The sequence below is a fragment of the Malassezia globosa genome (genome assembly GCF_000181695.2).
Source record: "Malassezia globosa CBS 7966 chromosome Unknown mgl_sf_8.1, whole genome shotgun sequence".
Lineage (NCBI taxonomy): Eukaryota > Fungi > Basidiomycota > Malasseziomycetes > Malasseziales > Malasseziaceae > Malassezia > Malassezia globosa.
This window is the reverse complement of record NW_001849864.1, coordinates 385,632-410,918: the sequence shown is the minus strand read 5'-3', so window position 1 is coordinate 410,918 and position 25,287 is coordinate 385,632. Positions and strand designations below refer to the sequence as shown.

Sequence of the window (25,287 nt, the reverse complement as noted above, 5' to 3'; positions counted from 1 at the left end):
AATCCCGCACTCCGGTAACTAATGCAGTGCCGTACGGTGCCCACCACGGGCCGAGTCGTGGACAAGCCAAGCTGGGCGACAAGTATATGCGCATGAGTGTCGACGAGACGATGCAAGCGCTCGACGTGTCGTCGGTGGACCAAGGCCTTGACACACAGTCGATCGATGCGCTCCAAGAAAAGTATGGAATGAACGAGCTGGAGGCCAATGATCCTGAGCCTCTGTGGCTCCGCTGGATCTACCAGTTCAAGGAGCCCATGAACGCACTGCTGGTCGGTAGTGCCGTCGTAAGTGTGCTCGTGGGCCAGACCGACGACGCTGTGTGCATCACGCTTGCACTCGCAATTGTCATTACCGTCGGTATTGCGCAGGAATACCGCTCCGAAAAGAGTCTGGAGGCGCTCAACAACCTTGTACCCCCGAAGTGCCGCGTCATTCGCAGCGCACGTACGCACACGCTCGAAGCGCGTGAGCTTGTGCCGGGCGACGTCGTGTGCCTTAGCTCGGGCGATCGGGTCCCGGCCGATGTGCGCATCGTGAAGTCGCAGGACTTTGAGGTGAATGAAAGTGCGCTGACGGGCGAGACGAGCGCCGTGCGCAAATCGGCGGACGACACGGACCAGGAGCCGACGAACCTCGCTTACATGGGCACACTCGTGGAAAAGGGCTCAGCGACTGGCATCGTCTATGGCACGGGTATTCGCACTGAATTCGGGAATATTTTCGGCATGGTCGACAGTGTGGATGAGAAGCAGACGCCTCTCCAGATCAGCATGTCGGGCCTGGCTCAGCGGCTCAGTGTGTTTAGTCTCGGCCTGATTTCCCTCTTGCTGCTGGTGGGTCTTGTGCAGCAAAAGTCGTGGATTGAAATGTTTACGATTGCTGTGTCTCTGGCCGTTGCTGCGATCCCAGAGGGCCTGCCGATCGTCGTCACCGTCACACTCGCTCTTGGCGCTCTCGAAATGTCCCATCGAAAAGCCATCGTCAAGCGGCTTCCGAGCGTCGAGACGCTGGGCTGCATGTCCGTCATCTGCTCCGACAAGACCGGTACTCTGACGACGGGTCACATGCGTGTCATCCAGCTCTTCACCGTGCCGGACGGCATCGTCGAAGTCGGAAAGGACGCGCGCCGACATGAGCTGTCGCCTGCCATGACACGCAACCTCTACGCTGGCTTCTTCTGCAACAATGCGACGATGAACGAGCAAGGCCAGCTGGTCGGCCAGGCGACCGAGGTCGCCATGGCGCAGGCGCCCGAGTCGCTTGGTCTGTCCCTCTCGCACAAGGACTGGACCCGCACGAACGAGGTGCCGTTTGACTCGGAGCGCAAGTTTATGGCAGTCACAGGCCACGGTGACGCCGACAAGACGCCTGGCGAGGCACAGCTTATGAAAGGGGCTCCTGAGGCGGTGCTGAAGCACTGCACAACATACATGGCCCAGAGGCCCTCGCAGCTGACCGATCAGGTGCGCTCTGACATCCAAGACACAATCTCGAAGCTCACGCAGCGCGGCCTGCGTGTCTTGGCGACGGCTGTGTCAACACAGGGACGCCACTACACATTCTGTGGCTTGCAAGCCATGCAGGATCCACCGCGTGAGCAGGTCCACGACGCGATCAAGACCCTCCAACGCGGCAGAATCCATGTGATCATGATCACGGGCGATGCTGAGACGACCGCCCGTGCTATTGCACAACAGCTAGGCCTTGCCTCGTCGCCCAACGTCATGACAGGCTCCGACATTGAGTCGCTGTCAGAGCGCCAGCTTCGCGAGCGGGTGCGGAATGTGTCGGTGTTTGCGCGAACGAAGCCCGAGCACAAACTGCGCATTGTGTCCGCCTTGCAGGCCAATAACGAGGTCGTCGGCATGACGGGCGATGGCGTCAACGATGCACCGGCACTCAAGCTCGCTGACGTCGGCATATCGATGGGGTCCGGAACAGATGTGACGAAGGAGGCCGCGGATGTCATTCTTGTCAACGACAACTTCGCCACGATCATGGGTGCTGTGCGTGAAGGCAAGAGTATTTTCTACAACATCCAGAACTTCGTCACGTTCCAGCTCAGCACGAGTGCTGCGGCGCTTATGCTCATTTCTCTCAGCACCATCCTGCAGCTGCGCTTTCCCCTCAATGCGATGCAAATCCTATTTATCAACATCCTCATGGATGGCCCGCCTAGTCAGAGTCTCGGTGTCGATCCCGCACACGAGCGTGTGATGCAACGGCCCCCGCGTGCCAAGGATGCGCCTGTGCTGACATCTCGCCTGTTCTTGCGCATTGCCTTTTCGGCTGCTGTGATGATCATTCTCACTTACGTCGTTTTCCTTACCGGCTACACGCCCACGGCTCTCGAGAGCAGTCTCGATAAACACGAATCGACTGTCACATTCACATGCTTCGTCATGCTAGCCCTTGTCTGTGCAATCCAGAGCCGTGGCCTCTACACAGGCCTCTTTGATAATCATATGCTCTTATGGACGACGGGTCTCAGCTTTGGCATGCAACTCTTGATTATATACGTGCCAATCCTCCAATCCATCTTCCTCACAGAGGCCCTGGGCTTGAACGATTTTTCATATCTCATCAGCATTGCGATCGTTGGCTATGGTTTGCAGGAATGTCGTCGTATCTACGAGCGCTACCTGGAGGACAAGTCGCAGGACTTGGGTGCCTAAATGAACGGCTACGTGTGAATGCATGGCGAGGGTGAATGGCGTAACAACGCGTTTTGTCATGGGCGTGTGAACAGTCGCAATGAAAACATGTTCCCCTCCCCCCAGACTCCCCCCCCCCTTTTATTCTTATTATTATAACTATTGTTATTATTACTATTAGTTCCCCCTCCCTCAAAAAAAGAAAATATGAAACATCCAAGCCAATCGTACCTCGGAGGGTGCCTTTTGCCAACGACTTGGAAGGAGCAGAGAAAGAGTGTGTGGGAGAAGAAAAAAAAAAAAAAAGAAACGCAGAATGCCGGCCGACAGCGCGCATGCAGCGTCCTCATCGCATGCAAGTCGACATCTGCTTCGCCATGGGACATACGCGATCGCCTCGTCGCATACAACAAGCTCAAGAGCCAGCACACTCCTACGTCATCGTTCGTGTTGCTGGTCCATGATTGGATGATTGGCACCCTCATGGTCGTTCCCGTCGTCGTTATGTCCACTGTCTTTTCTGCACTCTACGCACAGCCATTCACCTTCCGGCACAGCTGCTAACGGTGGCGTCAAACACGACAGATGGTATGGATTCTCGCAACGATCACATTCAAGCAGCGTCGCATCGTCGTCATCGCCACTGCGACGACACACCATACACACGCTCGATGACTCGATCGTCGCCGGGTATCGAGGCAGCTCTGCATACACAGAGTCAGGCTGGACAAGCCAATAGGATGTGTGCCGACCACTAGCCACAGCCACCACCTTCAGCGGCTCCAGTATGTGTAGCATCGTAGGCACAGGCGCTGTGGTCCCCCCGCTGCTGCCCAGTTCAGCATGCCATGCCCCTTCTCCCCAGCCCCACGCTTGCATGTGTGTATTCCCATGCTCATCCGTCGGTTTCACAAGACATTGCATCGTGTCTGCGCCTGCCGCCATCTCGTGCACGTCATAGTCGGCCAGCTCAGCGAGCGGTTTGTAGATGAGGAACGATTGATCCGGTCCGCCATCGTCTTTTAGGCGCCATGTGCCTGCTATCCATAATCGCTCTTGGTTGTCCACGCACATGGTGCACGTAGTTCCTGCGACGACATCCCGGATCCGATCTTGTTTGTTCTTCCGCACAAACTGCGGAATGCGCACAGGGAATGGCTGATCAATTTGCGTGCCGCATCCTAGGCGCGCCAGGCTCGCATGGCCCCATACATACATATACCCGTCGCGATCAAGCGCAGCTACATGCCGCTCGCCGCATGTTACACGCACAATGCCGCCCAAGTTCGGAATCCGCACGGGATGTCGAGCAAGATCGTACGTGACGTCACTAGGTCCTGTATGATGCCACGAGGCGGCACATGTGCCAAGCATGCCATCCTCACTTGAGCCCATGGTATAGACGGCTCCGGACTCGGTCACTACCACACTTGCTGCACGTCCACATGCCACATCCACCACACGCTCCGTCATCGGAACAAGTTGGAACGGGACGCACGTCGCTAGGGTACCGAGTCCACACTGCCCAAACTCGTTGCTCCCTGCTGCATACAGCTCGCCCTGCGTTGTGACTAGAAGCGTATGCATCGCGCCTGTTGCGCCTGTATGGATCGACACGCCTGGCGCTATCGGCGGCACAAAGTCATGCTCTTTGTCCAAGCGCCTAGCGTCATAGAGCCATAAGGACGCCGCATCACTTGTAGACGTCACTGGCACACCGCATTGCGCCTCTGCGTTTCGTCCATACAAGTATGCATCGCCATGCACCGAAAGGATGACCGCATGATCAGATGTGCATGAGGACACCACGGCACGTGTCCGGACATGACACACGGACCGCAAAATATGCGGCGCATACAAACAGTCGCCCCTATTGTGAGTCTACTACACTGCGTACGCATTCACCACTTCGTTCCCTGCCTCATCCGCCGCGACACGCCCACATAGAACCACTGCTGTGAGTGTCACTCTAACGTACCTCGGCCCCATGGAGCTGTGCCACCCATCGTGCCAACTTTGATTTCACCAAAGCAGCTAGATCGACACGCGTCGCGTAGAGCCAGCCACACACACCCACTCCCAACATCCGCACCCGATCATCATGTGAGGCACGTGATACGTGTGTCTCTCCGCGACTCCTCCATCGCTCGCACATGCGCCGTTTTTGGCCACGCGCCTTGTCCTTTCGATCAGCGTGTATGGCTTGTCGTCAAGGCGCGCTATGCTCAACACGTCAGGTATGACGACCACGGATGACACAGGCAATCTCAAAGGTGCTAGTTCAAGTGCCACACATACAGCCAAGCATGTTTGGCATGCGTTACTGGGTGCCGAAGCCGGCTCAGACGCCCAGTATGACGCCCGCATCCATGGACGGAAATTACAGTTAGCTAACGTCGATCGAGCTGCGCCACCGCCAGCCACACCACTCCTAGAGAAACAATACAGAAAGGCGCTACGACGTACACAGCGGCATGCGTTCCCCTCCTACGTTCCTCCTCCTCCCAGGAAACCCAAAACCAAAAACAGTAAAAGAAAGAATCAGCGCATCCACCACGATGAAAAGCTGTCCCTGGATCAGGTGCAGCCCTTGGTCCATTTATGGACAGCCTACATCCGAGATGCACTTCATCTGCGCGGTATGACATGTTGTTCTGCTCAGCAGCAACTCAGACAGGCGTCATGGGCGAATGCCCTTCAAACATCTCTGCTGAAGATGGACTGGACCGGCGCACACATCACAGGTACGCCGCCTCTGCATGGCATCCCGCAGCTGACCATGGCCTCAGTCGTGCGCTCATCCCAGCCGAATCTCGTGCATACAAGCGGCATTGTCGTGAAAGAGACCCACGAAACATTTGCTATAGTGCAAAAGAACCTGCCGACTGATGTGGTAGTCCCACCGAAATGTAAGTCCTTTCCGCGTTTGCGAATCAAGACGCAACCACTCACACGCACAGGCATTCCAAAATGCAACACAGTCTTTCAACTTGCTTTGCCGTTGGACGATGGACAATTGGGCGTAGACTTGCACGGGAATCAAGTGCGATACACGCTCCCTGTGAGAGTTACAAGAAAGCATAAGGCAAGAAAGACGATGGAAATATAATCACAGCGGCCACATATGCTCATCGCTAGCTCATACTTATACATCATTCCCTTGTATCATAGAGTGAGATTCACACAAAACTACATCTTGACAGCTATTCATGCACCAGGCCGTTCTGGCCATCTTGGCTTTACGCAGGAAGCTCCTTGCTGAGGTCCGTCGAGTTGGACACGTCCTTTGTCTCGATCTTGACACCACCGTACTTGCGCAAACGTTCCGCCAGCACCTCGCCACCGGCTGTCGCAGGAGTCAAAACACCACCCTGCTGACCGAGCTTCGAGAGGCGTGCCTTCTCTAGTGACAATGTTAGCGCTGTCTCCGAGATGAACATGGCCGTGCGCAAGTAGCCTGGGTCACCCTTAACGGAGAGCGTTGCCATCGCCTTGGACTTGCCATCCTTGCCATACGCTAATGTGCGAACATTGCAGAATCCCTTTAGCTGCTCCTCCATCGATGCACCGGTGCCCTGTGGCACGGCCTTGCGGAGCAGATCACCAGCATACGACACATTGTTCAGCAACCATGCGATGAACAACATTAGGGAAGATATAATATACGCCGAGATCATACCGGGCGCAACTTGACCTTCCAAGTACCGGAAGTCGGCACCGTAACTTGCTGGGTCCTGTGCCTCCTGAAGCAGACCCCACGATCGGTTCGTGACACCTGTGTTGTGCGGCGCCAACAGAGTGAATGCGCCATACTTGTTGAACTGTGGCAACTTGCGAAGACGAACAGCTTCTGCCTTCTGACGGCCACGAATCGGGGCAAGATCGTACGCGTCACTGGATGTGATCGGGCTCACCTTCGCCTGCTCCACTAGACTAGCCACCGTACCACCAGACAGCGATCCTTTGAACTCATAGCCACACAGCGCATAGTCCACATCAGCCTTGCCTCCGCTTGACTTGTGTAGCGCCTGCACGGCCAGGTACGTAGTCAGGTCGAACGGCAGACTGTCAAAGCCCGACGACGGGACGATGTCTGCGTGCGTCTGCTTCGCAATGTCATGCAGCTCATTCTTGATACGCTTGTACACACTGGACTCACCCGTCAGATCAACGTAGCTAGCGCCAGCCTCCGCGGCGGCCTTCGCCAACTCAAAGCCACCGTACAAAGCGTACGGACCAACCATGTTGATCACAGCCTTCGTCTGGGCAACCATCGCCTTGATGCTATTCAAGTCTTCTGCCGACGCGACGATCACACCAATGCTTTCAACACGCTCCTTCGACACATCCGTCAGCTTCTCGATCACGCCACGGATCTTTTTCTCGTTCCGGCCAGCAAACGCCACACGCGGCTGCTGTGGGTGCGCGGCAAGATATTGTGCGGCCATGCTTCCAGTGAAGCCAGTCGCACCGTACAAAACAACATCGTACTTTACAGGGGCTGCCATGCTTGACTCTTGTGGCAACAGCGTGAGTGTAGATTGCAGGTTTCCACGTAAGGCCAGTGTCGGTGGCTCAAGAAAAGGTGGGCGCAAATATATATGTGTCCCATGCGCACTCCGCCAGGTGTACGGGAAGTAAGCTCCACGGAGCTCCACCACGTGGCTATTCTGCATGATCCGTCGTCTCCAGCGTGAGGAAGGCGCGTGTCGGTTTCTTCCATCGCCTTCGAGAGTGTGAGAGAATTACGGATCGTGGTTCGTTGCGCTGCATTCACATCTCATGGCGTTGAAAGTGCCACGCGCAGGCGGTCCTCATCTGTTCAAGGATGGATACAAGCACTTGCAAGGTATCGAAGAGGCAGTCCTTCGCAACATCCAAGCTGTAAATGAACTGTCTGACATTGTACGCACTTCCTTTGGCCCTAATGGGCGAAACAAAATGGTCGTGAACCACCTGGGCCGCATATTCGTCACGAGCGATGCAGCGACCATCATCCGCGAGATGGAAGTGGTTCATCCGGCGGCCAAGCTGCTTGTGTATGCTTCGCAGCAACAGGAAGCTGAGATGGGTGACGGGACCAACTTCGTCATCATTCTGGCTGGCGAGCTCTTGCGCCAAGCTGAGCTATTGATCTCGCTCGGCCTGCACCCGACAGAGATCGTGCAGGGATACGAGCTCGCCCGCGATCGAGCTCTCGAGTTGCTGGAAAATCTGTCGATCGCGACGCTCTCGACTCCGCCAACGCAGGAGTCGCTTGCACTTGCTCTGCGGCCGACGCTGGCGTCGAAGCAGTACGGACATGAGGAAATTCTCGCGCCTCTTGTGGCTCAGGCCGTGAGCCTAGTGATACCAACGTCGCCCTCGAATACGCTCCGTGACTTTAGCGTCGACAACGTGCGCGTGGTCAAGATCATGGGCGGGAGTCTCTCGCAGAGCCGCGTTGTGCGTGGTATGGTGTTTGGGCGAGAGCCCGAGGGTCAGGTCAAGGCTGTGAGTGCTGCGAAGGTGGCGGTCTTCTCGTGCGGCCTCGATATCAGCCAGACTGAGACGAAGGGTACGGTGCTGCTTCACAATGCACAAGAACTCAAGGACTTTTCGCGCGGCGAAGAGCAACAGCTGGAGAGCATGCTCCGCGAAATAGCCGACTCGGGTGTCAAGGTCGTCGTTACACAGAGCACGGTGGGCGAGCTAGCCCTGCACTATCTGAACCGCGCTGGGCATTATGGTATGCCGGATCCCATCGAAATTTGATCTCCAGCGCCTATGTCGCCTGCTGGGAGCTACGCCCCTCGCACGTATCGGTGCACCGATGCCTGAAGAGGCAGGCTTCATTGATTCCGCTATGACCACGGAAATCGGTGGCGACCGAGTCACCGTGTTCCGTCAAGAGGACGGCGAAAAGGGCGGCAAGGCACAGCCACGCCTCGCGACGATCGTTCTCCGTGGCGCCACGACATCCATGCTGGATGACACAGAACGCACAATCGAGGATGGCATCAATGCCGTCAAGTCACTTACGCGTGATCCACGCTTGGTCCCTGGCGCTGGAGCGTCGGAAATCGAGCTGGCTCGGCAGATTGTTGCCTATGGTGAGCGAACGCCTGGGCTTAACCAGCACGCGATCAAAAAGTATGGCGAGGCTTTGCAGGTGATTCCTCGGACGCTGGCGGAGACGAGTGGTCTCGATGCAACTGATGTCGTGAGCAAGCTGCATGCGCAGCATGCGGCCACAGAGAATGCTGATACTGGCGTCGACGTGGAGCAAACGACCGATGGCACCATGTCGACGGTCGATGCCCAGGTGTTTGATGTGCTGGTAGCGAAGCACTGGGCCATCCGGTACGCAACGAACGCGGCCATTGACGTGCTTCGTGTCGACTCCATCATCATGAGCAAACCTGCGGGCATCAAGGCTCCGGGTCGCAACCCAAACTGGGATGAAGACTAGGTCCCAGTCCCACGAATCGGAGCGAGGAAGAAAGAGAAGCAGTGATATAGAGGTATGGCGTTGTCTATGAGATGGGGTATTGTGTTAGAGACCATAGCGCTCTTCCAGACTGCATATGTGTGAGCATCGCGCGTGATACACGGGTCAACGCCGGTATGTTTGCGAGGGGTGCGGCAAGCAGGAAGTGTGCGGAACAGCACTGCTTCGGACTGTAATACGTACCGCTGACGAATAATCACGGGGAATTGGGCCTTATGTGATTCCCACTTGTCACCGCTCATTTCTCGGAAACCATACAAGATCTAGATGTAAGTCATTACCAATTCCAACCACTGCGGGAAGGGGGCGCACATACCTTTTGGAATTCATTGTTGAGGCGCTCGCTAGGCTTGGTCCAGCGTACGACAGCGTTGCAGAAATACGCAAAGCCAGCCGTGGCGCCATTGGGATTCGCATGGATCATCAGGCACAAGCCCAGAAAAGCGGATTCTTTTTCATCATTGTCCTTGATGTCCCACAGAGCCTGGCACCACGGTTCAATAAACACAGGCAGCTGCTGCGCCACAATGGGTGTGGCCCACGAGACCAAGCCGACCAATCGTAACAGCCGCATTTTCCGATAGACTTTTGACACACTTGGGATGCATAAGCACCGCCATCAACTTGGTTAACAGCTCAGGAACCCAGACCTGGAAGTCCGGATCGGAATGGCTCTGCAGGGCAATCTCACCGGCTGCCCACGTCGCATTGTTGCAGACAGATAAAGTCTCGTGCATCTGCTCTGGACTGATCTGCGACAGAATCAACGGCATGTGCGTCGGGAGGTATGGTTTCAGTTGGGGGAACGCATTGATGGCCAAGTCACCTAGCAGTGCAAACGCCGATTGGCGCACGGGTGGCTCAATATTGGTCAGACACGGCAGCAGCTGAGGAAGAATTAATGGCTGGACATTCGCGACAAGTTCCTGACTCTGAACACCGAGCCCCTGGCACAGGCCACTAAGGAGATCCAGCGCCACGATCAAAAACGTGCGATCCGGTAGCTCGTCATCAGCCGTCGACGGCTGCGTCATGGCCTGCTCGTATGCAACAAGGTTCTGATGAATGATGTTTACACATCGCTGGAACACAGGCACGGCGTGAGGCTGGAAACCTGGCCCCATGGCAATGGTGACTGACGCCATGCACTCCAGCAAAGGGATGAGATCCGGATCCGTGTCATCCAACGATGCCCATCTTGCCGTCAATGGCTGCATCAGCATATCAATGTATTCTGGCTGGTTTAGCGCTGGTCCCACACTGTCAGCCAGTGTACCGACAGCATCATACAAAATCAACATGTTCTTTTGATGATACTTGTCGAACGCCATCACAAGCGCACGCAGCACGGGCGAAAGAAAGGGTGCGAGAGCCTGCCCGACTTCCTCCTCCAGCGTCGCAAACGCACTGCAGCCTGCTTCCTGAACGCGCTTGTTGTTGTCCAGTACCATGGACAACAGGCCCTCAAGCACCGGCACGAAGTACTGTTGCTGGTGCTCGATGGCTTCACCAGCACACCAGTTCGAGTAGCGGCCCAATGTCCAACACGTGATAGATCGCACGAGCGGCTGCGGATCTTGCAGTGTATTGACAAGCAGCGGCACAAGCGTCGGCAAATGCGGCGTCATGCCATCGATGCATCCCTCCGCCACAGCACCCAGCGCCAAGATCCCCGCCTCGCGCTGTAGCCAGTCGTCGCTAAACAGACGATCTTTGAGTAGGGGTAAGAGCGTCGGCAAAATATCGTCGCGGAACTGTACAGCAAGTACATCGAGTGCAGCTGCACAGCACTTTCGCAGGTTCCAGCTGCCAGCCTCGTCATCATCGTCAAAATCGTCGTCGTCATCGAAATCATCCTCGTCGTCATCGTCACCGTCATTCGCGTCCTCCTCGTCAAACTCGACATCAATCGCGGCGCGTGACTTGTGCGTCGTCGCGTCTGACGACTCCATATGTTCACTTCGATGCGTCGTTCCACCGTAGTGACGAGGCTTGATATCCTCAGGGCGGTCCGGCTGCGCGGCATCATCGCCAATATCGCCCATCATCAACAAGCTCAGTTCACTGTACACCATGCACTTGAGCAACACAGGGATGATACGTGGCAAATTCGGACGCAGCTGCTCAACAAGCCGCGGCTCTTCGGAGAACTGCAGCCAGAACTCGGCCGCCTCTAGCGCAACATCTTCATCTTTGTCTTGCGTCGAATACAGCATGTACTCTACGACATTGTTCATGTCGGGCGCCAGTTTCTCTGGCCACGTCGTCAGCACATACACAAGTGCTTTGCACACAAACTTGCGTACAACCGGACGCTCGTCCGTCGCACGCTGGAATAGCACTGCAATGTAGCCGTCCATGTTCGCGTTCATCGATGGCGAGCCAATTTGGATGTATTGGTTCAGACTGTTTAGTGCATGTACGCGGATGCGTGTATCTGTATGTGCCGTTGCCTGCAGCAGTTTAGGGATAAGAACGTCTAGTGGACGCATGCCTTGGATCTCGCATGCATCGAGCTCTTCCGGCATGTCTTCGCTGATTTTCGCAAACGTACTGAGCGCTGCCTCAGCCTCCTCCGTATGGCTCGAGTCCATCGCCTGCGTCAACGATGACAGGCCCTCAATCCAGTTGGCTGGCTTGAGTACCTGCATCAGCACAGCAACAATCTGAGACGCGACATTTCGAAGCACTGTATCGCTGAACGAGAGAGCTGGAAGAATCATATGCTTGACAAACTCTAGCGACTCAGGCGATACTCGCTGCGAGTTGAAGTACAGATGGTTCTTCGCCAGCAGGCCAGCGACAGATCGAGTTGAGATCTCCTCATTTGTCATCTGGACAAACACCAGCACGAGATAGTTTAGGTAGTCGGGAATTTGGCTTATAGCATCCAGACGATGCGCGATGCGCCGTTGCACCTCACGTTCTGTGCTGGTCGACTGACGAAATAGTTCGACGAGCTCCGCGATGCCTTCAGGCTGCGGACTCCACGAGGTCGCCATGGCCAACACACGTCTCGCTTGGTCGGACGAAGGTCAAGGGACAGTCAGAAATGGCTTCTTGGCCTGCTTTGCAACTCGTTGGCATGCGTCGCTCGTCTGCTTTGTTTCCCTTTCACTGGCCTCAGGACCCCGCCGATCCGCCGATGATGATGTCAGCATGACACCACGCGTCGCTAGGTGGGAGGCCAAACTCCACACAGCCCATGACCAGGCCGCACGCCAATGCCACAGCAGTTTTCATCTTACACCAACAGATCAGCGCAAAAAAAAAATAATAAGAAATAGATAGTGTGACTCATCCAGACGAAGACCTTGGATAGGTGTGGAGTACGTTTGTGCGTGGCCGTCAGCCGTATGAAGCGTGAGGCGTGAGGCGTGAGGCGTGAGGCGTGAGGCGTGAGGTTTGAGGCAAGCCAGTGGCAGTGGCAGTAGATGTTTTCGTGTAGCAACTGCTTGCTAGCAGAAGTGAATGATTTTGATTTGTGCGTTGAACCGCACAAAGTTTGTCATCGTCAAGCGCGACAGTTCGATCGGAGACACAATATCCGTCCCTTCCGAATGTCAAACACACTAGCATCACCACTCTTCCTAGGACTTGATTTATCGAGTCAAGCACTCAAGGCCTCCCTGTTCGACGTGCACTTACATGGGATCGACGAGGTGCAAGTGCGCTTCGACACGGATGTGCCTGAATTCGGCACCGTAGGAGGAATTCTCCCCCATGCCCATCCCATGCTCGATGACCCTGATGCAGCAGCTGCTCCGGTGGCCATGTACATTGCTGCTATGGACAAGCTTTGGCACAAGATTCAGACTGAAAGACACTGGCCCGTCGAGCGCATTGCGGCCATGAGTGCTGCAGGTCAGCAACATGCGTCTGTGTACTGGGCGAACGGCGCAACCGAACAGCTGCGTCGCTTGGACGGCAGTGCACCGTTATCGACACAGCTTACATCCAAGGCATTTTCTCGCAGCATTGTGCCAAATTGGCAAGACGCAACGACTCTGACAGAGTGCGATGAACTTATGCATTTCGCCGATACATACATGCAGGGCGACAAAGGCGCCTCGTCCACATCGACATCGCCTATGTGTGAGGTTACAGGCAGCATTGCCCACACGCGGTTTACTGGTGCACAGATCTTGCGCTGGCGCAAGCGGTATCCTGAACAGTACACGAACACGGAACGCATCACACTCGTGAGCAATTTTGTCACGACGCTTCTTCTTGCTGGGGGCAGAGATGCGCACATTGCTCCGCTCGATCAGAGTGACGCATGTGGCATGAATCTTTGGGACATGCGTCATCTTACGTGGAACAAGTCACTTCTTTCTTTCGTCGGAAGTGGGAGCACACAGCACGATACTCAGGCGTCGGAAGAGCTGGGCGCTAAGCTGGGACATGTCGTCCTAGACCCACGCTATGTATTAGGTCGTGCAGGGACTTGGCTTCAAACTCGGTATGGTATTTCATCCGAGTGTCTCGTGTGCCAGGCGACCGGAGACAATCCTGCGACACTGCAATGCCTGACGCCGCGTCTGGGCGAAGCCGTGCTTTCATTAGGCACATCCGACACGATCCTTCTCCCTAGCCAAGTGTATGCGCCCAGTGCTCAATACCATGTTTTTGCTCACCCTGCCAGCTGCAAGGAGGCAGCCAAAGACAGCACGCCGCCCTACTTTCTTATGTTTGTCTACAAGAATGCGTCTCTAGCACGTGAATGGGCTCGTAACACGTACTGCCATGGCACTTGGGATGCATTCAACTCAGCAATGCTTGCATCGCCGACACCCAAGAATGGCACTGGATTTTTCTGGCTGCGCCCCGAAATCATCCCTTGGAACGCTCATGGCCTGCACCGTTTCAACGAGCATGGTGACAGCATAGCTGACTTTGTCGATGTCCGGTACAATGTACCAGCTATGGTCCAAAGCCAGTTCCTTGCTTTCCGTACACGGATTCTGCGTGTCTTGGAAGCGTCGCAAACACGTTTGCAGCGGGTGTATGTTGTGGGCGGTGCCGCTGAAAACAAGACAATGTGCCAGCTGCTTGCAGACGTGCTTGGTTGTGAAGTCGCAAAGCCCATGGTCCGGGGCCGTTCTGCCGAGACCGGTGAGAGTATCCCGTACAACTACTGTTCTGTTGGTGCTGCATTCCGCGCTCGCTGGGTTTGGGCTTGTGCGACGCAGAGTCAAGTCTCGTTCGAAACGTGTGTGCTCGACGCGCGAGGCCCCTCAGAGACCCACGCATTCGAAACTGTCGCGTGTCCAAACGTTGTGCATGCACAGGCATTTTCAGCTTACGTCGATACGTGGACTTCGCTGGAGAAGCGTGCCATGGCGTCCACATCGTCAGGTTAGACGACCCAGTACATCGAGCACTCGATGCATCGGTTCATTGGCACCGAACAAGCGTTCAATTCGTTCCACCTTAGCGCGTGCCTGCGAATGTAAACACGACCAGACCTCGCGTGTGTACTCGAAGCTGTGGGTGACTTGATTCATATACTCGACGGCCCGGGTCTTGGTGGCAGGATCCTTGGTGTGCTGTGCAAGAATGTTCATGAGTGTGGAATCAGTGCCGGCTGCGCGAACGGCATGGATGATGGGAAATGAAAATTTGCCTTCTGTGAGGTCGTCGCAGAATCCCTTGTTGAGCTGTGTACTCCGCAGGTTCAAATAGTCGTCGCGGATTTGAAATAAAAGACCCAGTAAGTTGGCTAGTGGCACCAACTCGGTGTGGAGGACAGATCGAGACGTGCCCAATGTCTGCGGAAGAACAGATGCAGTGTCTGCTGTACGCTCGGCAGCTGGATAGGAGCTAGTATCGTCGCTAGCGCTGCCGGAAGCACATGCCACGTGCACTGGTATGATGCTGTGCATCATACACAGCGCCACCCGGAAGAGACCGCCAGTTTTGTGGATGACCATATCAACATACGCCTCTTCCGACGGACATTCGACATGCTCGCGCCAGTACAGCTCCATGCCTTGACCACGGTGCAGCCACCCGAGCTCGTGAATGAGCTCGGGCAGTGCACGCGGCTCAAGTTGTGCCATGTCTGCGAGAACTTGGAAGTACACGTAGTTCGCCGTGTTGATGGTCTGAGCAATCCCAAACACCTCGTGTGCCGAAGGTGCACCACGTCGAATCTCTGATTGATCTTCGACATCGTCCATCATCAGACTCGCATTATGCAGACGACGAACCATGCCCTTGATCTGCTCCAATGCATTCTCGGGCACGTCGAGCCACACGCGGAACGCGTCAAGCAGTTTGGACCGGAACTCTTTACCGGGCAATTGCTCCAGGTACGCATACGGTTCAAGTACATGCTTTTCATTTTCTGGTGGCCACGCAAATGCCTCGCTCACGCGCGCACGAACGTCTCGGAACCACGCACCATCATCATCTTTCTCATTCGCGCTAGTAGCAGTCTTCGTGTTGGTAGCATGCATCTAGTGTGCGTATCACGTGATGCAGGCGCCCTCATGGGCTGGATCCGAGTCGATTCTGAATGAAAATTCGGACGGCACACGCGCTTACGACGCACGCATACACACACACGCGCACGTTTTCATATACGCAGATTCTCTGAGAGGATCAAGCTCTGCCGTTATGAGTACGAATAGCCTGTTTGATACGCAGTTTGTGGTGAAAGACATTGATCCAGATGGAAAGAAATTTGATCGCGGTAGGTTGAGTTAGCCCAGCTTTCCGAACCAAACTACTAACGCACAGTGTCGCGGGTTATCGCATCGTCACCCACACTTGACATGACGTTGTCCCTCGACATCGCGACGGACATTTACCCTGTTCATGTTGGGCAACAGCTTGCTTTTCTGCTAGTGTCATCGCTCCGACGTGACAAGGCAGAGAGTGATGCCACAGCCGATCGTGATGCGTGGCGTCTTGATCAGGACGACAATTCACTCGCGAAGGGCTTTGACTATGTCATGTACGGCAAGGTACGCTTACGCCAACGGTCAAAGAGACGGTCCATGATATATATATATATATGCATGTATATATTTGACCATGTTCCGTCTTGCTGTGCCAGAACGCCATCCGCTAACACACGATGCGCAGATCTTTAAATATGACGAGCGCAGCACGGAGCAGGTGACGGTGTACGGTTCATTTGGTGGGCTCCTGATGGCACTGACGGGCTCTTTTCGCCATTTGAGCAAGATCACCGTTGGTTCGAACGTGTATTTGCTCATGCGCTAAGATACCCCCGTTCATACATGCTTTCCTCCGCCAGGGACCATATGTTGCCCCCATCCTTTTTGTCCCCGGCCGGGTGTATCTTCTGCACCCACTCCCCTTGCCAGACTCCTGCCCTGGCTCCCTGCCCCCCCGGCTACACGTACTTTGCTCTACATAGGCTGTGCCCAGAATTAGCTTAGGTCTATGCCTCATACTACGAGTCCGGTTGTGCTAGCCATGTACTGTGCTCGTTCCTTATGCGCACATTGTCATACCTCGTGTGCTGCTTCGTATCGCTTTAGGGCACCCCCCTCCGCCTAGATGCCTTGGTGTTGTTGTCGAAACTGACACAGAGTCAGTGCTTCAATTCCACGTGATCAGTTAGGGTGGCAGGTGCGTCTTGATGTGGTTTTTGGGTCAAAGAGCATTGGTCGGCTGAGGCAGTTGCGAACGTCGTTGGAGTCGCTACAAGCCAATTCGACACAAGCGCCTGCGCGTCGTAAAGCGTGCCTGTCATTCGCGTCGTTCCGTTACCATAACTGACACATACTCCTCGGCCAAAAATCAGAGACAAGGATGCCGCGAGGCGTGCGCGTGACGCCTTCGCGACCTGGTCGACGTGAGGGCTGGGACGACGACGAAGCGTGGGCATCCAATTCAGACGACGATGAGTTTGTCACACGTGTTGCCACAGAGCCAGTATCGTTACCAGCTGAACGTCATCAACACTACATGGCGCCGGCGCCCACCTCGCATGGCGCATGGACACTCATGACATCGGACATGTATGATGCACATCCTGCAGATGCAAGATCAGGGACACCATCTGTCCCGTACGGCGCAGCTGAGAGTACGTTGGAGAGATCGCCACATGCATCGACATCCGCAACACTGTCGGCACGTCTCGCAGCGCCGCGCGTCGGTGCTGCAGCAAGTGCGTCGCAGCGCATAGTCTCACCATCGGCCACGACAGACGATGCTGATGGACACGTCGTCCACTGGGCAGAGCGTAGCATAGCCATGACGACGTCACCACATCTCGACACGAGGAAAAATGGGTATTTGGAGGCCGTTGTCGAAGACCCTCTGAACCTCCTACCCAAATCAAAAATGCTCACGTATACCATGTCAATCCCCGCGCCTTCGCAGCCTGCCACGCCGAAGCAAGAGGAGCCACTCGCTCCAGCATCACAGCCCACTGAGGATGTGGCTCAATCGTTTCTCATTGCTTGGGTCGGCGCAGCGGCCTTTGATCCTATTGCGACGATGAACGACGGCGTATTTACCACCCCTATGTCTCCAGAGACCCTCCCTTACGTATCTACAGCACCCAAATCCAATACTACCTCATCTGCACGAAACACGGCGTCAAATACTCCGCTGTCGTCGTCCTCAACACCGGCATCTGGCGCGCCTCCGCCTGCCTCACGCGCTGCATCAGCCGACGCGGAGAGTGGCCTCGAACGACGCACATCTACACGCACCATCCGCAATCGAGAGCGTCTCGAGCAATGCCTGCAAAATGACAACATTGACCTAGCAGCGCTTCGCTCGCTCGCTTGGAAAGGTGTGCCGTCCGATCTGCGCCCGATCGTATGGCCCCTCTTGCTTGGCTATCTGCCAGCCACATCCTCGATCCGCACGGCGACACTCGCGAGGAAACGGGCTGAGTACATGTCGGGCGTCGACAGGGCATTTGCACATGGTACAGAGTCACTTGACCGTGCGGCATGGCACCAGATTCGCATCGACGTGCCGCGAACGAATCCAGGCCTGCGGCTCTGGCAGCAGGCCGAAACGCAGCGGGCTCTAGAGCGCATACTGTATGTTTGGGCCATTCGACATCCTGCGTCAGGCTATGTTCAGGGGATCAACGATCTTGTGACGCCATTCTTTGAGGTGTTCCTGAGTGCATACATTGATTCCGACCCCGAGACGTTCGAGTTTGCATCGCTACCCCTTTACGTGCGCCAGGCCCTCGAGGCCGATACGTTCTGGTGCATGTCGAAGCTGCTCGATGGCATTCAAGACAATTACATCTTTGCGCAGCCAGGGATTCTGCGGCAGCTGAGCATTATGGCCGACGTAGTCAAGCGCATCGATGCGCCACTTCACGAGCACTTGGCCGAGCAAGGTGTTGAGTACATGCAGTTCTCGTTCCGCTGGATGAACTGCCTGCTCATGCGCGAAATGAGTGTAAAGAGTATCATCCGCATATGGGACACATACTTGGCCGAAGGCGCCGACTCGTTTTCCGAATTTCATCCATTCGTGTGCGCTGTATTCCTGCATCGCTGGCGCAAAGAGCTGCTGAGGATGGACTTTCAGGCCATCATCATGTTCCTCCAAAGTCTGCCGACTCAGCACTGGTCCGATCATGATGCAGAAATGCTGCTCAGCGAGGCATTCATGTACAAGTCCCTCTTTGGAAATAGTGCACACATCGGTAGCTAGGTGGCCTGGACATTGTAATCTTGCTCCTCCTCTTCCCACCAGGCAGCGGCTGCCTTGGGTCGTGCCTGCATCGACGGCAAAGACACACGACGCTTCAGCTGACCCTTCTTTGTGGAGCCAGTCGTGGCAGCACTGCCCGTGGTGGTGATGGAGGTGCCAGTGTTGGACACCGGCTCTTTCTTGGCAATACCGAGCAGCTCATCCCATGCACGTTTCTGCGTGCGGAACACAGCCATCGTCGCTTGTGCATCCTCGACAGAGCTGTGTTCCTGCTTGTGCTTCTGGATCTCGATGCCAAGTACAAGTTTTGACAATGTCCGCAGACCAGGGCTCTTGTTGCCCGACAACTCCTGCAATGGCTTGAACCCAGCCGTGTCACGGATCTTCGGCCGCGGATGCGACAACAACAATGCGCGCAAATCATTCTGAATCGCATGCCCAACAAGCACACGGCCTTTGATGATGTCTGCCACACGTGCTTGAACGGTGGCGAAGGACGGCGCCTTCTTTAGGTCACCCGGACGCACACCTGATACCCACGTGCGGTAGTCTGTGACCCGTTCCTTCGGCTTGACAAACGTATCCAGAACAACATGGCCATGCCAGTTTACGATCGATACACGAGCAAGGGCACTTCCCGTACCTCGTGGACCGACGCCGACCATCTCACAATCGATCGCCACATAGTTGCCAATGGTCTGTTTCGCCGGCGACGGATTCACAGGCTCGCCAAGTACGAGCCTGCGCTTAGTCTTTTCATCAAGTACACCTTCCCATTGAAGTACCTGCGTCTGGGCCTGTGATATTTCATGCGTCTCTGACGCAGTCGAATCGGACGACTTGCTAGCTTGTATGCTTTTGGCGAGCGCCAGATCCTCGGGCGTCAGGTCATCGGCGAACCACAACGGATTCTTGGAGGGTAGTTCTACCGACTTGCTGTGTCGTAACTGCTTCGTAGTAGCAGACAATGTGTGCATTTGCTGAGCGGATCGCTTTTTGCGCACTACGGAGGACGTCGGTGAGCCGTGCAGTTTCTTGCGCAAGGATTCCCAATTACTCCCTGCTGGACTTTGTGAGCTCATGCCTGTAAAACGCTGCGACTCTCTTTCAAACTGGCTTAACGCTCAGACCTCTTATTCTCGCTCTTTTACTTTTTCGTGGGTTGTGTCACAACTTTATCACCCCCCAATGCACCACAAATGCAAACTCGCACCCCCCCCCAAAGTGAAAATCGATGAAACCAAAGCCAAACACGCGTGAGTTCGTACGTGTGAGCGGAACAGTCTCATCAAATTTTTTTTGGGCTCCACGCCTACATGGAAGTTACGTAAGCAGACGACAGCTCATCCCATTCTATACATGGAAGATGGGGAGATTCCAGCCAAGGCCAAGTCACATTACACTTAGCACGCACGTTCCTCGTGAACTTTCGTCAGTCCACACCTCTTCACTTCTCGTCGTAGCTCATAACGATGTGGACCTGCGGTCGCCGGCCAGGCATGATTCCATGGTCATCAGCATGGCGGTCGTTCGCAACGCATGCAGCGCACAAATCGCATGCCGACGGCGTGCGCGTGATCTACCGCGGCGGCTCGTATATGCGTAAACCATACTTTTACATTGCCGGAGCTTGCTTCGTGTTGGCAGGCCTAAATTTTGGGCTGTTCATTCGTGACTTTCTGGTGTGGCCACTTCTCCCAAGTGATGACACACAGCCTGAACTAGCGCGCCCAGGCATCCGGTACTCCCTCGCTGGCGGCACCGTGCTCATAGCGTCGTTGTGTGGATGGTACTTTTGGTATGCACCAAGCCGCATGGTAACGCGTCTCACTGTATACCCAGCCAAGCAGATGCTTGGAGTACGGACAGCTGCTCCTGCACCGAGTCGCTACCTGCCTTCCTCGCTCAGGAATCGACCATTCTTTGAACGAGCTGGCTTGCCCTCCTTGACGGACAGGTGCGAGCGACTCGTGCCTCTAGAAGCCGTGTATCGCTTGCAAGGCTCTGCGGAAGGCAGCGAAATGCAGGTATGGAGTGAGCTGATCAAGACCAAGAAAGAGCTGGTCTCGCCGGCCACACGCGCGCACCTCATTCGATACCAAGCTACATCTTCCAAGTACGATCAGCAGGATACACTGATGTTGCGGGTTGGCGACGCACGTCTGGCTTTCCAGCTATCTGCGAATCCAGAAGCGAGTTCCCTTGTGCATGAGCCGCCAAAGCGCGGCTTGCGCAGTTTGTGGCGCCGTGTGATTCGTGGTACGACGGACTGGGGTGTGCCGCCCAATTACGTCGCCTCGCCACAGGAGCGCGTCGCGCGTGAGCACCGTCTGTCACTCCCCTATACTGATACGGAACCATGGTTCTTGGATCGGATAAAATTCGATCAGCTCTTCCCGTTGGATGCATCACGCTACAAGAAATCGCCATAATGATAGTCGAATCAAGGAATACACCAACTACCACGCCGCCTTGACATGCCCGCATGTGTTGACGTTCTTGGCCACTCACCCTACACTTTGTCTCCCATTCGTCTCTGTCTCTTTCGTTTTCCTCTTTCTCTCTCTCTTTCTCTCTCTCTCTCTGTCATTGGATACACGTGATATTGAGTCGTCACGGACTGATTGCATCATGACACATACAGATACTAAGTAGTCAAGGGAGCGTACTAAAAACAGTCAACTAGAAGTATTGCCGGCAAATTTACAGGCCCGCAGGACGAGCCTTGGTCGTGTCGTATTGCCGCACGAGGTGCGCCTGATCGCCCTCGGTCTGCGAAAATGCATAGCCACGCGACCGGCGCATGCGCTGAACAGCACGGACTTTGCGGATGTTTCTGCGAAAGTGTTAGAATGAACGCCACGTACTTTCGAAATTCGTCAGTGCGAGGATGCACGTCCTGCAGCTGATACTTTTGCATTTCCTGCACAATGTGATAGGACTTGGGGTGGTACGTGCGTTGCCAGTAACGCCATACTAAATCACGCAAAAGCGACAGAATGGGGACGAAGATGATTATGAGCCAGAAGCGAGGCAGGCCAAGGAGCCGTGGCACAATGAAAGAATACTCCATAGACACGCCAAGAGCCGGTGCTACCGTCGCAAATACAACAAAGAAGACGATCGTCACACCAAACGACCCCGGGATGGCCAGTAGCGTGTATCGAGTCCAAAGGTTCGACACGAGTGCCGCTTTGCCCAGCACCGTCACTAGGACAGAAAAGTACAGCGTCGTGCCCCACAGCCATTGGTATCCAGGGTATCCATCATGTTTGACAGTCTGAGCCTCAAACATGTACGCAACGAAAAAGAAATTCACAATGGAATGGTACACGGCGTTGATCATCCATCCTCCAATTGCGCGCCCTGTGAAAAATGGTTCATGGTATAGTTGGGGGTACCGTTCCAGCATCCTCGCACTAACGTACTGGTCGAAGATGCCAATCACCAGCGTCGGCAGCATCGTGAACGCCACGTTGTAGAACGACTGCGACCATGATTCGTACGCAGTCTGACCCGAGAATCCGTTGTAGAACGTGTACCAAAACAGGGTCACGTACAGTGTCACAGTCTTGTAAAACGAGTACAGGACCATCTTGCTCAGTCGCGCATAACTCCAATTCCCATGCACGAGCAACAGCTTGCGCAAGAACCGGAACTGGCTGATGGAGACGTCTGCACTGCGAGCCGCCTGCAGACCTTCATGGCCGCTGATGCCGACGCCTACGTGAGCGGCCTGGATCATACCCACATCGTTGGCGCCATCGCCAATGGCCAAGAGAACCGAGCCTGTGTTTGCCTTGACAAGTTCGACGACCAGCGCCTTTTGCAGGGGCGATACTCGGCAACACATCACCGCCTTGCACTGGGAAGCGAGGCGGAGGAAAGCATCTGACACGGGTGCTTGCAGAGCGTGCTGCAAGCTGCGGCCTTCGACGATCAGGGCGAGCTCGTTGATGGCATCGGGATGTGCATCGATCGTCGTGAGTTGCTGGTGGATCACCGCTGCCGTGTCGGCGGCCGCGGCCTCATTCACGATCAGCAGATTCATCGACTCGGAGATGAGCCGGCAGGAGTACCCGATGTTGATCGCAGTCTCTTGGCGATCGCCCGTCAGCACCCACACGTGAATGCCAGCCGTCTGCAGCGTCGCGATCGTATCAGGCACGCCTTCCTGCAGCTTGTCCTCAATCGCCGTCGCACCCAGCAAGTCCATATCCCGCTCGAGCTCCTCAGCTACAGCATCCAGCGCAGCCTGGCGTCCGTCAAGCTGGGCAGCGGCTGCCTCGTACTTTTGTGCCCATGCCTGGTACTCAGACGCCTCGAGTGGGCGACACGCGACGCAGAGCGTCCGCAAACCATCAGACGCATACGTCTCGAGGTGCTGGAGCGTCACGTCTACATGTGGCTGGGCGGGCCGCAATCGCGGCAGAATGACAGTGTCCGCGCCTTTGCAATACACGACGATGCGCCCATCCGGCTCGCGGACGACCGTCGACATCCGCTTGCGTGCTGAGTTGAACTCGCATACTTGCAGAAGCTCGTACACGAGCTCTGTGCCATGCACCTGGATAAACACGGAGCGAGGCTTGCGTGTCGTAAACACATAGCCCAACGCCTGGGCGCCAGCGACGAGCGCCGCCTCGTCGGGGCTCGATGCCTGGAACACGACCTGTCCATCGCGCAGCTCGGGAATCACTGTGTGGCATACGGCGAGCACACACAGGAACGAGTGCACATTGTGGGAAAGCGTGTCGCCACGAGCCAGGATCTCGCGCAGGTCGCCCCATGCGTACCGCTCGCCAGGAGGCGCGTCATTCACAGCGTCAGCAAAGGCGACGCCAGCGATGGACGCCTGGCGAAACTCCATCTCATTCCGTGTGAGCGTGCCGGTCTTGTCGGAAAAGATATAGTCAATCTGTCCCAGGTCTTCCACCAGATTCGAGCGGCGGCACAGTGCAGGCGTGTCCTGTGGCTCATAGTACAGATCCAGGTCCGAGTTGATCAGATTCGCCAGCTGCAGTTTCACAACGTCCATCGACACGATGAGCGAGATGGGAATCAGACTGTTGTACAGAATAATGAACGTAAGCACCGATTCGACAAACTGGCGCGCACCACTCCGCGTGTCGAGCTGGGTCATCAGATATGCGGGGGCAGATCCGAGGTAGATCTGGGAGCCAATGCTGGATATGAGCGAGAGCGCCAGCAACAGCACGAACAACGAGAGAATCAGCGAGTTCACATGCTTCTCGACGCGCGTGCGCTTGATGGGCGTCTTGGTCGCATTCTGCAGCAGCTTGGTGTCGTTGCCAGTGAAGACAACAAGCCCATAGAGCCAAGGCGCATTCCGAAGCTGCGCGCCACGCAGCAGAAGCTGGTCCGGCCCCACGGGCCGTGGCGGATGCCCCGGCAGCTGAAGTGTCCCATCGAACGTATACAGACTGTTGTTCGGTGCCTCGCATGTTAGCTCACCACGCAGAGCTGCGACACTCGCAGCCGACGTCAGAGGCCCCGTGGCCGGGAGTGCCTGCTTCACTTGAGGTTCGTCTCGCCATCAAGATTCGCCGTCTTGAGGTACGCAAGCCCCTCTGGCTCGGAGCTGCTGAGCAGGACCAGATCGGCAGGGAAGAACTCATCGCGCGACACACGCACAATATCTCCCACGCACACGTCGCGCCATGCCCTCGGCACCCATGTGTCGTGGACCAGCACGGGCACAAGACGCGCATTCATCTCCATATCAGACGTGTACCTGCGCCAGTCTTCGGCGATTTCCTTCGCTGCAGCGACTAGCAAAACAATTCCTAGAGGCACTAATGTGGTCCAGCGATTCGTGGGCGACACACCAGGGATCTGCTGGATACACCCGATAAACAGGAAAAATACATTTGCATACTTGGAGAACTGCTCCAGCAAAAACACCGGCACAAACGTCACGAGGTTGTACTTGTTCGTCATGACCTGGTTGCTGCTAAATTCGTCATTCACGTTCGCGCCTGCATCATTCAAGACGATTCGGCGCTTGTCGCTGCCCATGGGAGTGCCACGCAACGCCCGAATCTGCCGGCGCAAGCGCTGTCGAATGGATGTGAGTTGCCATTTGGCATCAGCCAAGAGGAGGCGCATCAACTTTGACGCATTGGACGCAGGTGCAGCCGGCTCTGATGAAGATGACGTGCTGGGGAGACGCGCGCTAGTCGAGGAGGATGAAAGTCCACGACCCCCGCTGCCGCCACGCTGTGTAGAAGAAGACGCGGCCGACGAAGACGTGCCATGGCCAGGGCGCATCTTGGACCGCCTTTGAGACATGGTCCACGCATCGACGGACTCATCGGGGAACTCGTCGTCGTCATCAGCCTCAATGAGCTTACTTGAGCCCATGGGCCGCATTGGCACATGGTCCATAAAGCTCCATGCATCGTCGTCCTTGCTCAGTGAGCGAGCCATCGTCGCGCAGGGACCGAAGATCCC

The 25,287-nt window shown here is 55.7% G+C and overlaps 14 protein-coding genes across 14 annotated transcripts; 7 read left to right on the top strand and 7 right to left on the bottom strand.

Moving 5' to 3' along the window:
* Positions 1-86: 86 nt before the first annotated feature.
* MGL_3276 (uncharacterized protein) lies at positions 87-2,678 on the top strand (the record flags this gene model as incomplete). The annotated part of the gene is made up of 1 exon (XM_001729680.1): positions 87-2,678. The coding sequence occupies one exon, from the start codon at positions 87-89 to the stop codon at positions 2,676-2,678; it is 2,592 nt and encodes an 863-aa protein (XP_001729732.1).
* A 417-nt stretch (positions 2,679-3,095) lies between these two features.
* On the bottom strand, positions 3,096-4,663 carry MGL_3275 (uncharacterized protein; the record flags this gene model as incomplete). Its single annotated transcript, XM_001729679.1, has 3 exons — positions 3,096-4,527; positions 4,555-4,609; positions 4,636-4,663. 3 exons carry the CDS (start codon positions 4,661-4,663, stop codon positions 3,096-3,098), a joined length of 1,515 nt encoding a protein of 504 aa, XP_001729731.1.
* Positions 4,664-4,896: 233 nt separating this feature from the next.
* Positions 4,897-5,766, top strand: MGL_3274 (uncharacterized protein; the record flags this gene model as incomplete). The annotated part of the gene is made up of 2 exons (XM_001729678.1): positions 4,897-5,566; positions 5,618-5,766. 2 exons carry the CDS (start codon positions 4,897-4,899, stop codon positions 5,764-5,766), a joined length of 819 nt encoding a protein of 272 aa, XP_001729730.1.
* A 130-nt stretch (positions 5,767-5,896) lies between these two features.
* On the bottom strand, positions 5,897-7,165 carry MGL_3273 (uncharacterized protein; the record flags this gene model as incomplete). The annotated part of the gene is made up of 1 exon (XM_001729677.1): positions 5,897-7,165. The coding sequence occupies one exon, from the start codon at positions 7,163-7,165 to the stop codon at positions 5,897-5,899; it is 1,269 nt and encodes a 422-aa protein (XP_001729729.1).
* A 274-nt stretch (positions 7,166-7,439) lies between these two features.
* MGL_3272 (uncharacterized protein) lies at positions 7,440-9,108 on the top strand (the record flags this gene model as incomplete). The annotated part of the gene is made up of 2 exons (XM_001729676.1): positions 7,440-8,165; positions 8,419-9,108. 2 exons carry the CDS (start codon positions 7,440-7,442, stop codon positions 9,106-9,108), a joined length of 1,416 nt encoding a protein of 471 aa, XP_001729728.1.
* Positions 9,109-9,192: 84 nt separating this feature from the next.
* MGL_3271 (uncharacterized protein) lies at positions 9,193-9,571 on the bottom strand (the record flags this gene model as incomplete). The annotated part of the gene is made up of 3 exons (XM_001729675.1): positions 9,193-9,217; positions 9,331-9,410; positions 9,464-9,571. The coding sequence occupies 3 exons, from the start codon at positions 9,569-9,571 to the stop codon at positions 9,193-9,195; spliced, it is 213 nt and encodes a 70-aa protein (XP_001729727.1).
* A 73-nt stretch (positions 9,572-9,644) lies between these two features.
* MGL_3270 (uncharacterized protein) lies at positions 9,645-12,149 on the bottom strand (the record flags this gene model as incomplete). The annotated part of the gene is made up of 1 exon (XM_001729674.1): positions 9,645-12,149. The coding sequence occupies one exon, from the start codon at positions 12,147-12,149 to the stop codon at positions 9,645-9,647; it is 2,505 nt and encodes an 834-aa protein (XP_001729726.1).
* A 732-nt stretch (positions 12,150-12,881) lies between these two features.
* MGL_3269 (uncharacterized protein) lies at positions 12,882-14,510 on the top strand (the record flags this gene model as incomplete). The annotated part of the gene is made up of 1 exon (XM_001729673.1): positions 12,882-14,510. The coding sequence occupies one exon, from the start codon at positions 12,882-12,884 to the stop codon at positions 14,508-14,510; it is 1,629 nt and encodes a 542-aa protein (XP_001729725.1).
* A 472-nt stretch (positions 14,511-14,982) lies between these two features.
* MGL_3268 (uncharacterized protein) lies at positions 14,983-15,608 on the bottom strand (the record flags this gene model as incomplete). Its single annotated transcript, XM_001729672.1, has 2 exons — positions 14,983-15,024; positions 15,048-15,608. The coding sequence occupies 2 exons, from the start codon at positions 15,606-15,608 to the stop codon at positions 14,983-14,985; spliced, it is 603 nt and encodes a 200-aa protein (XP_001729724.1).
* Positions 15,609-15,768: 160 nt separating this feature from the next.
* MGL_3267 (uncharacterized protein) lies at positions 15,769-16,380 on the top strand (the record flags this gene model as incomplete). Its single annotated transcript, XM_001729671.1, has 3 exons — positions 15,769-15,844; positions 15,892-16,118; positions 16,240-16,380. The coding sequence occupies 3 exons, from the start codon at positions 15,769-15,771 to the stop codon at positions 16,378-16,380; spliced, it is 444 nt and encodes a 147-aa protein (XP_001729723.1).
* A 555-nt stretch (positions 16,381-16,935) lies between these two features.
* On the top strand, positions 16,936-18,813 carry MGL_3266 (uncharacterized protein; the record flags this gene model as incomplete). Its single annotated transcript, XM_001729670.1, has 1 exon — positions 16,936-18,813. One exon carries the CDS (start codon positions 16,936-16,938, stop codon positions 18,811-18,813), a length of 1,878 nt encoding a protein of 625 aa, XP_001729722.1.
* Positions 18,814-19,011: 198 nt separating this feature from the next.
* On the bottom strand, positions 19,012-19,895 carry MGL_3265 (uncharacterized protein; the record flags this gene model as incomplete). Its single annotated transcript, XM_001729669.1, has 3 exons — positions 19,012-19,074; positions 19,116-19,565; positions 19,599-19,895. 3 exons carry the CDS (start codon positions 19,893-19,895, stop codon positions 19,012-19,014), a joined length of 810 nt encoding a protein of 269 aa, XP_001729721.1.
* Positions 19,896-20,285: 390 nt separating this feature from the next.
* Positions 20,286-21,245, top strand: MGL_3264 (uncharacterized protein; the record flags this gene model as incomplete). Its single annotated transcript, XM_001729668.1, has 1 exon — positions 20,286-21,245. The coding sequence occupies one exon, from the start codon at positions 20,286-20,288 to the stop codon at positions 21,243-21,245; it is 960 nt and encodes a 319-aa protein (XP_001729720.1).
* A 271-nt stretch (positions 21,246-21,516) lies between these two features.
* Positions 21,517-25,263, bottom strand: MGL_3263 (uncharacterized protein; the record flags this gene model as incomplete). Its single annotated transcript, XM_001729667.1, has 3 exons — positions 21,517-21,649; positions 21,681-24,351; positions 24,465-25,263. 3 exons carry the CDS (start codon positions 25,261-25,263, stop codon positions 21,517-21,519), a joined length of 3,603 nt encoding a protein of 1,200 aa, XP_001729719.1.
* Positions 25,264-25,287: the final 24 nt, after the last annotated feature.